Source organism: Anthonomus grandis, chromosome 2 (assembly GCF_022605725.1).
Source record: "Anthonomus grandis grandis chromosome 2, icAntGran1.3, whole genome shotgun sequence".
Lineage (NCBI taxonomy): Eukaryota > Metazoa > Arthropoda > Insecta > Coleoptera > Curculionidae > Anthonomus > Anthonomus grandis.
Window position 1 is genome coordinate 36,027,431 of NC_065547.1, and position 15,283 is coordinate 36,042,713.

At 28.7% G+C, this 15,283-nt stretch overlaps 1 protein-coding gene across 3 annotated transcripts in view; it reads left to right on the top strand.

Annotated features, from left to right (window-relative positions):
- The window catches only part of LOC126747606 (serine/threonine-protein kinase BRSK2), a 155,634-nt gene that overhangs the window by 92,785 nt on the left and 47,566 nt on the right, over nt 1–15,283 (top strand). For all 3 annotated transcript variants that reach the window (XM_050456362.1, XM_050456345.1, XM_050456354.1), the window contains exon 4: nt 6,948–7,088. In XM_050456362.1, coding sequence (XP_050312319.1) covers nt 6,948–7,088 — 141 coding nt within the window. The remainder of the gene's footprint in view (nt 1–6,947; nt 7,089–15,283) is intronic.

The window sequence follows — 15,283 nt, forward strand, 5'->3', positions numbered from 1 at the left end:
TTAAATCTTTCCTATTGATATTAGTAATGATATTTACTTCTGTAAGTCATCACATTAAGTACCTACAACATATTTTTTCAAGCTTTTAATTCTTTAACCTTTTATTTCTTTAAAAAGTATTACATAATAATATGTATAATAATAATATATATCTGATCCGATAAAGACAAATTTTATTAAACTATAATAGAAAATACATATTTTTTCAATGCCTGAATTTAAAAAATCGGGTATACATTATTACATATTCTCTTTTGTTTTTAAACAATTAGGATTTAAAATGTTTAAGTCAACTATTTTTTCTTAAATCTATTTTTACTCTCGTCTCACTCCCCTAGATAGATGCCTTAGTCTACATATTTTGCTTTCCAAAGGCATCATCACACCTACAACTAAAATATTATTAAAAGTTATTAAACTTTCTGGTAATAAATAAATAATAATAAAAAGTTTTATCAGCATGCACTTACTAAATCATTATCTTAAAACTAGCCCTGCGGTACACTCATATTAGAACATTCAATTATATCAGAACTAACCTTGTCAATAACAACCGTTTTAATTTCTAATGATTCAAATCTAATTAATTCAAAAGTCAAAAATATTTAAAATGTATTATGTACATTTTTAGATATATAATTTTATTTAACTGGGAACCTCTTCATCAATGACTAAATCGTTAATCAAATAGAAAATGGGATAACATCAAATCGTTCTCTTTAATGCGCTCTTGTGATTCATTAGCCTTAGTGGATCTCCTTTTCAAGAGACTGACGTCTATGGAAAAACTAGATGAATTACGTAATTTTTTAGTTTGGAATTCTAAGGAAATGTTTTTTAAAAGGAATTTAACAAGTTCATGTATCTGATGTCTTAAACGACAACGTCTTTATCAAAATTAATCTTTTTAATTATTACGATTTTCATTTATGATTTTCAAGCTTTCACAGGAAAAAAGTTATATTATACTCACTCTGTTCCATATAAGTTAAATATGGAACAGAGTGAGTCTTTATATTTGATACAAGTGTTTTATTTAAGAAGTTTTTCCATAAACATCATATCACATAGAAAATTGTAAATTGTAATAATAGAGTAATGTTCAAAAGCTCGTAACATGTTTAGTTCAATTCCCTTCAATTGCAAAAGCTTTTTATTAGCAAAAAATATATATATTAAATACGTAAATCATTTTTACTACTTAATGGCAGTTTGATGAGATTTTATGTAAGTATTATATGGTATTATGTAAATATTGTAGGTTATATGTTTGGAACGCATTATAGGAGATAGACCTCTGAAAAGCTGCGGTGTAATATTGCAGAATGGTGTAAAGATTACGGTTTCTTGTATGTACACATATATTCAAAAGTTTAGCATCACCCTAAATTTCCGAAAGTTTGTTTTGTATTAGCAAAAATAGATTAGCACCCGCATTGATTAGTTTTAATTAAAAAAAGTACTAAAATAGCTATAAAAACGCTTTGGAAAGTTTAGAAGGGAAAGTCTTTTCTCCACAAATAAAATACATCCCTTATATTGTTAATGTTATATTGACTCAACTTAATAGGAAATTTTCCTTAATAAAAAAAATGTATTACTCTTAAGATTTTTTTAAATATAGCAATATTTTTTAATATTAAAATTAATAAATTGATAGTTTTTCTTAATTAAGGTACTGAAAAACTTTTCAATACCCTGTATTTCCACCCTTGGTTTAAGGCAAGCTTAGATATTAGAAATATGCTGTTGAGTGTAAATATTGTGCTATTCTTCCCGAGCAGCATGAATAAGCTTTTGTGTAGTCTTAGGTAGATTTATGCGTACTGGCTAATCAAGAATAGAATCGCATTTCCTTCCTTTTCTTTTCACTCAACTATCCGCACCCAAGAATAGAAACCCAACTAGGGAATACCACCACTCCAAAGAGATATGCGTGAAGCTTTGGAAGTTCAAGTATCGGTCCATAAATTGCGGAGGCGAATACGCAATAGGTTGCCAATTATTAGGAGTGCTGCCACAACAACCTAGGAACAAAGTTCGTCAACTACAGTGGGTACAAGAGCACATGCAGAATTTTGAAACTTGCTTATATACACTCCTTATGGCCCTCTGCAGGAGGAACTGCTATGTTCTGCACTGTAATCATGTCTAATGGTTGTATAGAATTAATTTATATTTAAGACGTATGTACATACATACTATATGATCGCCATTTGACATACCAAAGTATGACGTCAAAAAATATTAATTACTACCATATATTTTTGGTCATTGCTCACATAAACTAGTTTTATTATTGACAATCTTCACAGGCCAATAAAAACTCCGCATATGCAAGACATGAAAGAATAAAGCTGTTGCACAGTTGTAATCTGACCAGAGTTGTAAACAAATCTTTATATATATAAAGTATTTATAAAACACATTTTTAGTTTATAGAAAGAGACTTGTAGGGAGGCAAATGGCCTTTAAAAAGCATAAATCTACAAATTCTTACATGCATTTAAATAGAATATAACATTATTACTAGCAATGTCCTATGGTTGAAACCTTTGCTGTCACACTCAAATTATGAGACACTTTTACCACAAACCAAAACTCTTGTGTTTCACTAACGATGATAGCATCTTCAGAAGAAGATTAAAACTAAACTAAAACTGCTTATAAATATCTTTATATACTACTACTATTATGTAACTAATAAAGCAATGAAGCATCAAACAAATCTTACACACTATAAGGGATTAGACCTTTATCCCTGTTAAGAAATGTTTTTTTGATTTTTGAATATTGCTAAGTTTCGTATGCATCTAATTTTCTATTGTTATTAACTGGTTTAAGCAATTTTAAGTTGTCTATCCCTACAAAAAGACCAGTATTTAAAACATGTTCAGCCCCACTTGACTTTTCAGCTCTTCCATATTTCACATGAGCTACATGCTCTTTAAATCTGACATTAATTGATCTGTTAGTTTTTCCTATATACTTTTTATCACAATCGTTGCAATTAATCTCATAGATCCCAGACTTTTCATTGGTCTTTCTTTTTTTTTGGGTTTCCTGAAATGATTTCGTAAGATTCTAAGATTTCGTAACTTGGCCGAACTTTGATAGACCATTCTTAGACCTAAGTCTTTAAAAACCCTATCAAAGGCTCTCGTCAAGATAGGATCGTATGGTATTGCAACAAAAGTTTGCTTATTTTCATCTTTTTGAAATGTGGTAAAGTTATTAAGATTAACTTTAAACCTATGTCTTCTAATCAGCTTACCAATTATTTTATCGTCATAACCATTGACCCTAGCAATTGTTTTAATTGTTGCTTTTTCTTTATTAAATCTGCTATTACAGGAAATGAGACCGAACGATGTACCAAGAAATGCATGCTAGCCATTTTATGTTGAAAACAATGGTTAGAGTCACTAGTTATGTATCTAAAAGTATTTGTTTCTTTTCTATAGATATCAAACTTATTATTATTTTGGATGACGAGAGTATCTAAGAATGGAAGTTGGTTCGAAGTTGAATATGGAAAAAATGAAAAACAGTTATTGAATTGTTCTACAAAATAATCAATATTGCATTTGCTTTTGTCGAACACAATAAACACATCATCAACATATCTTAACCAAATTCGTAGAAAGTATCGGAATGTATTTTTTGCATTTAACTCAAAACGGTTCATAAAAAGCTCTGCTAGGAAGAGAGAGGCAATTACCCATGGTTGTTTCTTCTGGTTGTTCATAGTATGAGTTGTTATATTGAAAAATATTTTGCGATATACAAAGTTTTGTTAATTTAATTATTTCTTGGATATTATAGAAACCATTACTTTCCAGAAGTTCAATCAGATATTCCAAAGTTTCTGGTATAGGAATGCTTGGGAACAAAGAAGATATATCAAAAGAAACAAGAACTTCATTTTCACTTAAAATTAAATTATTGAGTTTTGAAATAAACTGTTGGCTGTTTTTGACTGAAAAACATTCATAAAGTAATTTGAATGTCTCAAATTGCTTTACTAAAAACTTTGAAATGTGGTGAGTTGGAGATCCTATAGTGGAGACAATTGGTCTCATTTTATTGCCAGGTTTATGGATTTTTGGTAAATAATATAATTTTGGAATTGTTGGGTTCGAAAGTTGTAACTTGAATTTTTCTGAAGAGGAAACAAGGTTTTTGCAGTCATTTAATACTGTCTTAACCTGCGAAATCATTTTTGATAAAGGGTTTTTAGAAATTTTTTCATATGGGCCATTTTCTTATGATCATCAACTCGTTTAAAATATTCTGCTTTGTCTAAAATCATAACTTTGTTTCCCTTGTCAACTTTTAAATAGTAACAATCTTTTTCTCTAAGTCGTTTAACAATATTAGAACCCGATTAATTTTTTGATTTGGTAAGATTCTTTGTAATTTGGTTGCGAATCGTTTTTCTAGCAAAACCTTTCGAAGATTCTGGCAAGTACTGAATTAATGATTCAACACTTACTATAATCTCCTCCAGGTGGTTTTTGCAATTTGAAACTGGTGCAAAGTTAAGTCCCTTATTAAGAACATCAAGTTCTTTCTCATTAAAAGACTGAGAGGATTGATTTTTAGCGATATTAATAGGTTTTTCCTTTTGTGTTATTCTTCGCACTCACTAACTTTTTTAGTTTTTTGTTTAGTGAAGAAAATTTGCTAATGTATTTGTGGTTAATAACCTCAAACATGTTTCTTTGAAAATTGATTTATCCTAGAGTATCAATCTAAATCTTCTTAACAGGGATAAAGGTCCAGTCCCTTATAGTCGATTATATAGTTTAGTTAGTGTTTAAGATTTGTTTGGCCATGCTTAATTGCTTTGTAGGTAGTTTTAGTTTAGTTGTTAAACTGAACATGCTAACATCGTTAGCGAAACACGTGTCGAGAGTAAAAATAAAGAGTTTTGGTTTGTGGTATAACTGTCTCATAATTTGAAGTACTAGCAATATTTACATAATTTTATGTTTAGCTTGACCTAAGGATCATTATATTAGTCTTTTGTTCTTTGTCTTTTCTATTACCTTTTTTCAATGTTATGTACTAAACCATTAATTTCAGAGATGTTGGTTATACTCAGAAGGTGAATATTAAATATGATCAATGCATTTGGTCATATTAATATTAACCTATCTTGGAGCAGGTTCTTTTGTTCTCAGTTCTTGTTTAGATAACAATTATCGTAGTGTTGTTATCATGTGATTTTAATGTTTGTGTAGATCCAGTTTTAGTCCTTTTCTAATGCATCTTAATATGCCATTTTTATTCATTGTTAGTTGTTTTAACCTTTTGACCTTACCGGAGGCAAACCCTCAATTTGTATCCCTGATGATGGACATGTTATATGTCTGAAACATGTAGGATTATTAACTTTTAAATAAATTTAGTGGAGGATGACCGCAGCATTTTTAGTTTTTAGCCAAATTACCCATTGACATATTAACTCCACTGCAAGTATGGACTACTTCTTCAACACTATGTTAAGGTTATAATACGAGCTATAAATAAATAGTTTTAGCTGGGATGTATACATAAGGTTTTATATTTTCAGCAAAAAATATTAAACTAAAAAAAAGGTTCTTAATCGCGAATTATCTTATAAACGTACAATATTTTATAGGTTAGATAAATATTTAACAATTTTTTCTATATAAAAAATAATTATTTCTAATAAAAAATACAAAGAAAACATTTATTTTACTAACAGTAATTTAGAACCTTTAATGGGACTAAAATGGATAACCCAAAAACGCCAAATTGACGTGGAATCATTAATTTTGTTCTTAATGGGAGCAAAAAAAGATTTCGGCAGGGTCTTTTTGTCAGTTCCTAAAGATGCATATCACTGCTGACAATATATTTAAGAAGTGTAGAATAATGAACCTTATAATAATAAAAAATCCTACAATATAAACGTAGATTTTTTTTCAACTTTTGGGGTAATTATGTGATAATTTACATATATTCCTTATTCCTTATCCTTTATCCTATTTATTTTTTACCTGCAGTTTAGTATTTTATTTAATTAAAGGTCTAAAATTTAACCTTTTTATTTTAAAGATATTAAATGGAAAATTGAAGATAACGCATTAATATTTAAATTGTATTTTGTTCCTTTACGTTTATTTCACCAATGTTTTGCGTTTTTATAAATCAATAAATGTTCGAAATAACGTAATAATCTAACAGTAAATTATACTAGGCCAAAGTTCACGAATCCCCACATAAAATGCATGAAAAATGTGTACCACATTAAAAACGATACACCACGTTAAAAACGAAACTTAGTCGGTGTATCTTTTTGGATACACAATGTTTGATACCATGTCTACCTAAAAAGATAGACTGACGCTGAACGTGTTAATAAATCATTACGTAATGTAATGCGATAACTATGTTTCTTTTTTAATCCTTACGTAATCCTTTAGTACCTTACTTTAAACTGGATATTCAGTGAATCTTTATATATTTTGATAGAAAATAATGTCCTAAAAGCAATGATATCCTTCTTGTAACTTCTGCATAACGTAAAAAAAAATTACTTTTGAAATGGAATGATATAAAAATGTTAAATGTATGTTCAGTAACTATGGAAATACAATGTTGATAATGTTTTAGTAAACATGCACTTTTAATTTGACATAGTAAGTAAACATCTAAAAATATTGAAAAACATACATACGTATGTCCATACCAAATTTCATTTCTTGTGCTTTGCATACGGAAAATCTTATTTGGTAATAGTTTCTTTAAATCCCTATTTTAAATAATTTTAATGCTTTTAACTAAGTCACCTTTAAACATATACATAATATTAAATTTTAATAATGAACGTCGGTTTGCCATTAACAGTAAATGAATTATTGACAGAGGATTGATGGGCTACAATAATTAACAAATTATTCTGTCTTTGATTTCAGGTATTTAGTACTAGAGCATGTCTCCGGAGGAGAATTATTTGACTATTTAGTGAAAAAAGGAAGACTGACGCCGAAAGAGGCTAGGAGATTTTTCAGACAGATTATTTCAGCCTTAGATTTTTGTCATAGCCATTCAATTTGGTAAGTAAATTAAATAAAACATCTTTTTTAATATATTATTTGTGTGTGAGATGAAATGTCAAATTAAATTTATGTCCACTAATTTAGGTATTACATATTTTAACTTAGCATTACTATATTTAATATTTTCTCCTCTTTCAACAATGTAATTCTATTTTACCATTACATTTAGCTTATATCTGAATCGTAATGTTTAAACAACTCATGAATGCAATCGGAGGTCTTTATAAAAATCCGTTTAAGTGCTTGAAACTTATATGTCTAACTAAACACTTTATGCCGATCACGATAATTAACATAACATCTTAAATCTTGGCTACTATCACAAGGTGGTCAAAAGTGGCTAATTCCATTCCTAATGTGACTTTGTAGTTCACCATGTACTTTTGCTCTTCACATAGGCGTTATTACCTATTATCGAAAAGACAGAATAACAATTTATAAAGATTAGAAAACAGTCAAATATGAGTTATCACGTCCTAACGTATAATTTATATTCAGTTAATCAAGCCAACGTAACTCAATTAATTTCAACAAAAAAAATTAATTTGTCCAAATGCTTCTAAAAGTGTAGATTGTTTTGTTTATTGTGTGTTTTCTTTGAAGTATTACTTGGTAAATTCCTTCTGGACTGATTGATGGTCTAAGCTTGAAATTATTGACATGCATATTTAATATTGCTGTAGCCTTTTATTTAGGTAGTTTTATTCGAATCACTTTTGACGTGGTTTCTGTGTAGATTATCTTGATTACATACTGGTAATTTTGCAATGGTACTAAAGCATTTTTTAATTAAGTTAATACTATTTACTTCTAGCTTGTAATATTAGTCGCAGATCGCAGGAAGGCTAAAGGAGAGAATATGATGATAGTATTCGTTTTTATATATTTTAGGTTTGTTGCGAAATAAACGATTTTTGTCATTTTGATTTAACTCTGTTGATGAACCTTCTTCCAATAATTTTGTCTAGGTGATTATTTTACTGCAATAGGAATTTTTATATACTGTTTTACCTCTTTTGAAGTTTTATAGTTCTCGTGTTTTGTTTATTTGGCCAGATAATTACTAACTACTATATCGTTTCAAATTATGTGTTTGAACCGAAGAATACTGATACTTGTAATTTGTAGAAACCTAAACACAATAATCTTGCGTTACTTAATAACAATTTATTAGAGCAAAAGAATTATTCAGATTTGCTAAATTATCATGACCCTAAATAAATTTCGCTTTAAACAGAACGATACAGAAGCTTTGGCTTAAAATTCAACATTTCCAAAATATATTCTACTTAAAATAAGTCGTTTGGTCTGTCAAAATTAAAACAACATAGTAATTATATAATAATATGAATAATAAGTAACTGCACTACTACCAATAAAAATTTCTTAAAATATCTTATCAAAAACTAATATAAAATGTGGTATGAAAAAATATAAAAATTTGATATACATACCTATAAAAAAATTTCTATACAGCTACATTATCAAAATAAAATTATATAACTCAGATTAAGTTGGACGATACGTTGTAATAAAAAAAACAAAAATAGAAAGTTCATTAACTCCAAATTCTTCTAATCTTATTTTCTTTTCTCTTTTTTTCTGAAAAAATGCTTTTAATATCTGGATTCAGACGGAATAAAACTGATATATTTTTCTCTTATTTCACTTGGCGAAGAACTTGAAAGTTTAGAACAGCTGTTCATAACTGCCGAATTTCTTAGTTAAGAATAATAGCTTGTAATGTTTGGTTAAAGCGTTTGCTTTAACTTTCGCCATTGCGTAAACGACTTTAATTACAAAGTACACAAGTCGTCTAGTGAACTTTTGTCGTAAGTATTAACCATCAATAAAGGAAATAATGACTATAACGATATTAAGTATATATTTTTTTAAGCATAAAAATGTATGGATGACAAAGTTTGAAAAATATTTATGTTTTGATTATTGACATTATTTTTTTACAAAAGTTAGTTTTAAAACCAAAAATTTAATTAGACGACAAATAAAAAAAAATTGAATAAGAAATTTATAATTTATATAAATGAACGGGTCGAAAAATTATTGGGAATCTATATAGGTAGACGAACGGTTGTTTCAGAGTGGTATAGAAGAGTAGTATACATATGTAGATAAAATTACCATATATGTAGATAAAGATTAAAAAAATTATACGATTAAACAAATTATTGTTCTATTCTTAAAGTGCATCATCAAATTATTTTACGCTAGTAACGGTAATCTATATAAATTCAAATTAAGTATCCGATTGAGCCGTAACTTCTATGTTAAATTTTATTATATCAATCTTTTGTAAAATTGATTTCGATATTTACTAACTAAATCCAAATCAGAACAAGAGCTTAACAAACTTATTACATATATAAAAAGGTAATACCAGCTTACAGCGCTTAGATTTAGTTGAACTAAAAGTGTTTTAGTTTGTTTCTTAAATCATGTTTATTCTATTAATATTTTGACTGACTTTTAAAAAAAATAAGTCATACAAAAAATCGTAAATAATACAAATAACTCGTTTTTTAGAAGTAAATATATTATTAATCATACTATCTAAGATGAAAAGATTTTACTATATTAAAGGATCGTGAAATTTTTATTATATGTTACACAATTTGTATTATATGTTCATTCACAAATTACCTAGACCCAAATAGAAAAATCCCGCAAAATTAAAAATCGTTTTCTGTTACGTTGAGAAAACGGTCTTGTATCAAATCATTCGAGTTACATGCTTAGTGCAAAATTTTACGTTTTAAGAAAGTTTTCTTTTATTAAAAGTCACTATAGGTCAGGTAGGCCCTTGACGACCAACCCACCGATTAGGGTAAGCATTAGTCAAATATTCTCTAACATTTCTCCTAAAGTGAGGCGGTGCCCCATCTGATTGAAAAACTGTTTCCAAATCAAATTTATACGGATTGTCTTGAATAATGTCAAGGATCAGCGGTTCTACTGCATGTTTCAACACGTTTAAGTAAAGATCCCCTGTCAAATTCAAACAACATCTACAAGCAACATCACACCTACAAAGAAATTACACCTGAACAGGTGTAGTAAAAAAAATAAAAATGCGAAAAATAAGATTTTGAAAAGCTGCCATTCTGAAATTTTGCAAAATGATCTAGGGACCAAAAAGTAGTATTTAGGTTGCTAATGATATGTGCCAAATTTCAACTTTTTATATAGAAGCATTCAAGAGATAAAGAGGGAGGGGGGAGGAAAATTAAGAGCCATTAGGAAGATTAAGAGTATATCAAGTCAGCAGATTTAAGGTAATGAGTGGTTTGGAGTCATCATTTTTCCATCCTTAGATTTTTCAACGTCCTCGTTGATTAGTTTTTGCAGCAGAATTTTTAGTGGAATTGCTTTCTGACAATATTTCCAATAAAAATATGACAAATGCTAGGACTCATAAAAATTACAGAATAACATATAACATCATACTATACGTTATTCTGCAAGAATAGTCCTATAATTGAAGTGGTTCCATTAGATCTTCTTGGATGCTGTAAACGCCTTACTTGTAGATTTATTGATCAGCTCGTTTCACCTTATGACAATTTTTCAAAAAAACTTCTTTCAAAAAGGTTATTAAAAATACTGCGTAATAATCAAAATATGTTAGAGTTAAGTAAACAATTATGCGAATCTCTTGCTTTGTCGTATATTAATTATAATAATTTAGTTTGTGGATTATCTCTAGATTTGGAAAGCAGGGTACGCATTCAAAGAGTTTAAAATGCTTGTGTGAAATTTGTAACGGGACATTGTATGGCTAAAAACGGGTATGCACAGAGTCTTACATTTTGCCATATTCTTAATAAAAATAGTTAGGTATCCATCTTCTGCTGTCTGCCTTAAAGAGAGAATAATTTTTTGTACAAAATATTAAACCTGACATTCGTGAATGTTAGGTTTAATAATAAGATTTCAATTCCACCTCATCACACCGCCATATTTCAGAGATCTTTTTCTTATAACGCATTAAGACTTTATAATAAACTACCAATAAAACTGATTAATCTATCACCACAAATTTTTAAGATGTATTTCGAAAAATTTTGCAATATAATTGGAACTAAGTAAAATATGTATTGTTGTGACGAATTCATGAGTTACTTATTTTATTAGGTATTACGTCACTTATAGTAAAAATCAATTTAGAAAATAGTATCTCACACGCTCACTATCTCACTCGTCCTCGTTATGATATTGAAAAGAAGAAACGAGCTCCTGGGTATATGAAAAAAACTATTATATCTCAAGTAAATTATTGTATTTAAAACTTATTGAACTTAAATTAAATTAAATATAACGAAAGGTATTGTTAAAGATTTAAGATCATATTTCTTTAAATACGTGAATAAGTCTATTTTCTTCTTCTTTTCAATTTGTGAGCGTGCGAGATAGTATTTTCTAAATGGATTTTTACTATAAGTGACGTAATTCCCAATAAAATAAGTACTAAAAATGGGACTGTTTTTAAATAGGTACATATTTATAATAATTTAACTAGTGTAAAAGCAAAGTTATGTTAGCTTTGTAGTAACTTGAATGTTATAAATCAAGTGTTAAATTAAAATAATGTGTGACTTCAGGGTTAGTAAAGCTTTATATATTTGGTATTCAAAATAAAAGGCATTTTTTTCATATTTATTTATTTATTACTAAAGAGTATTTTTGTTGGTTAATCATGATGTCAAGCGTTTCAGGAGCTTCTAGAACAGACATTTTTCATTAATATTGAACAAACAATTTTCATTAATACTGTCTGAAGCTTTGGTGCAGAGAAGAGGAGATTTTTATAAATACGATTTTAATAATTATTTTGAACTTTGACATACTGACAATCATGGGACAAGCTATTAGTTATAGTTAGACCCATTTATACTAAAAATTATTACAATAGTATTTGCTAGGACTAATTAATGTTTTTAACGCATTATTTGGCATAGGGTACACCAAACTTAAATTACAAACATTATTTTCAATATAGGTATCTGAACTGTTCCATATCTGTAAACATTAAAAGCCGCGTTTTATAAATTAACATAAGTTCTGACAAATGTTTTAAGTCCCATAATGAATTTTTGAGATGAATTTCTAAATATTCCTAAATTTCTTGTATATCTCTTAAATGAAATAGATTAGATTTAGAGATAAATCTAGTGTTTTCAGATATGCAGATTATTTTGCAAGATTAGTATAAAATCTACTTCTATTTTTTAATTTATAAAATCTAAATCAAATATTATTATTATTTTGTTCAAAACTATTAAAATTACATTTTTTTAACAAGTCATTATTATTAAGACGCTATAAGAATTTAATACCCCATCCAACAAAGGTTATTAGGTCACGCTTGTTGCGATGAGAACTACTTATTTCGTAGACATTTAATTTTGCAAATGTGTCGGTCAGTGCCTTAAAAATTAAATTAAAATATGTCAGCGTTAAATTACTATTCTGGTTAACTTCTTATATTATAAAATTGCCAAATTACTAAGAAGCTGAGATAATGTAGAATTGATTTTTGAGAAACTAAAAGGTATATACAGAGCATCCATTTAATATCGCGGTGCTCTATTGCGGCTAAACCTTGAAACGGAAAAAACCTTAAATAGGGGAAATGTTAATTATTTGACTCATTTGACTCTCTCTTTAACCCTAAAACAGTTTTTCCCTAAAATGATTACCGTACATGCGAAACGTTACCTAATTATTAACCATTTAAAGAAATTTTCTCGAAAATGTATGTTTCACTTAAATCTTAATATCTACCACCGGCGTTTTTTATATTTTTGAAAAATCTATGTAGAATCCTTGGCTAAGTTTATTTTATCTTTCGAAATTCCAAAATTTATTTTTTTTATACAGGGTGATCAAAATCGTTACTCAAATAATAATAATTTCAATTTAATTTTGCGCTATTTTTTTAAACGTAGCACCCTGTATGTAACGCTTTTTGATGGAACATTCTTTTATCATTAATTTGATACCAACTAGTTTACCTTCATCTCTAACCGTTTTCTCTAGATTTATTCTTAAGGGAAGAATGGCATATTTTTTTCACAGGCATTACGACAGAAAACAATTAATAGATATTTTAGGAAATCAGTGTGACAACCGCTTTGTCACTCTGTTCAATTCTATTTCGAATACTTTTTAGTGAGAAAAAAGGTCAATAGTTATAATAAAGATAATAAAATAATAGTAGTAAAGACAACTAATATTAGTCCCTAATACAAATCTCATTTAAAAATAAGAAATTTTTTTTTAGTAAAAAGTTGACCATTGTTCATTTATTCATTGTTGTGTGACGTATGCCAATTATAATGTTTACTTATCATTCATGTTAAGTAAATTTGTGTAAAAATGAATTACTCTCAGGCAGAATTAGTAAATATGATTTGCGTTATCGGCGAATGCCTTGGGAACTGTTTTTTACTTTCAAGAGTTCATTAGGAAAAATTTCCTAATAACCGACAACCTGATGATAGAGTGCTGAAGAAATCAAAAAAAACTTAGAAATATCGAAATCGTCCGTGGGAAAATGTTAAGTGAAGTTTTTCTAAATTTCTTAAGAGAGGATTTTCCACGCATGACCAAAGATCTTCCGACTTTGTAAGGCATCAGATGTGGCTACAGTTGAATGGTGCACCAGCTCACTTCAGTGCAAATGTCAGGGAACATATGACACACCAATTTGGTAATAGATGTATTGGAAGGCTATGTTAGTTATTAAAATTAACTTTTATATACATATTAAACTTTATACCGGATAGGTCCCACTGGATGGCCTCCTAGGTCACCGGAATTAACGCCTCTGAATTTCTTCTTGTGTTAAAGTGTTAAATTCGTTATTATATATTTCGTATTAAGTTTATCGTATTGCACCCACAACTAGGGAAAATATAGTGGAGCGCATACAGTACGGAGTCTTTTAGATGTATTACGCTTGGTGCAGTGAGAAGATCTTTTGCACGTAGGGCTGATTTGTGTTTAGAGCAAAACAGTAGACATTTTGAGCAATTTTTGTGATAGAACTTTTTTTTTTAATGTTTTTAATTAACGTTGTTAATGTTTTTGGTGAATTCTTGATGTAACTGAATTTGATGGGAATGATATTATTTTTCTTGTGGTATTTTCCTATGGACGATTTCTGTGTTTGTAAGTCCCCTTTTATCTTATTCTAATTTTCGGATTTTCTACAACCGATTTGATTTTTTCATTTAAAACTGTTTCTATTCTAGTTTGTTTTTTGTACTTCATCCCTCCAGTATGCTCTAATCATTCTTAAGTAAAAATAAACGTTGTAATGTTAAGAACAAATTTTGAGAAAACGGTAAGAGATAAAGGCAAACTTATTGGTATTAAATTGAAGATAAGAGAATTCTTTATCAAAACGCGTTACTAGATACAGGGTGTTTCATTTAAAAAATCAGCGCAAAATTGAATTGAAATTATTATTATCACAATGTATAAAAAAAAAATACATTTTGGAATTTCGAAAGATAAAATGAACTTAGCCAAGGACTCTACATAGATTTTTCAAAAAGATATAAAACGTCGGTGGTAAATATTAAAATTTAAGAAAAACATTAATTTTCATGAAAATTTCTTTAAATGGTTAATAACTAGGCAACGTCGCATTTTAGGGAAAAACTGTTTTAGGGTTAAAAAGTCAAATGAGACTCCTATTTTGGAAAAAAATATAGGTAGTTCCATTTAAAAAAATTCATATTATGCACCACGCTTTTTTGGGACACTTCGTATTAACCAAACTAATTTTAAAAAGTAGCCTCTCTAACATAATTAACATTCCCTCTATTAAAGTTTTTTCCGTTTCAAGATTTAGCCGCAATCGACCACCGCTGTATTAAATGGACACCCTGTATATTATATGTAAGTAACTAATTACTAAAGAAGGCGAAATATCTCCTTTAAAATTTCCATGATTCTGGCTCTTGTGCACCTGAAGTGCTAAGGCAAGAGCTCTGGAGGGTTAGTGTTAGTTTCTAGTGTAATGAATTGGCTCATGCGTTTTCCGTCTTGGCATCCAAAATTCCATGCTTCGCAAAATATTTTCTGAGAGTTGTGGAATATTTGATACATTTGTACCGATGTTTTTTCCAGGCAGCCGCACATTGACGAGAGGAAGCGGTGTCGCC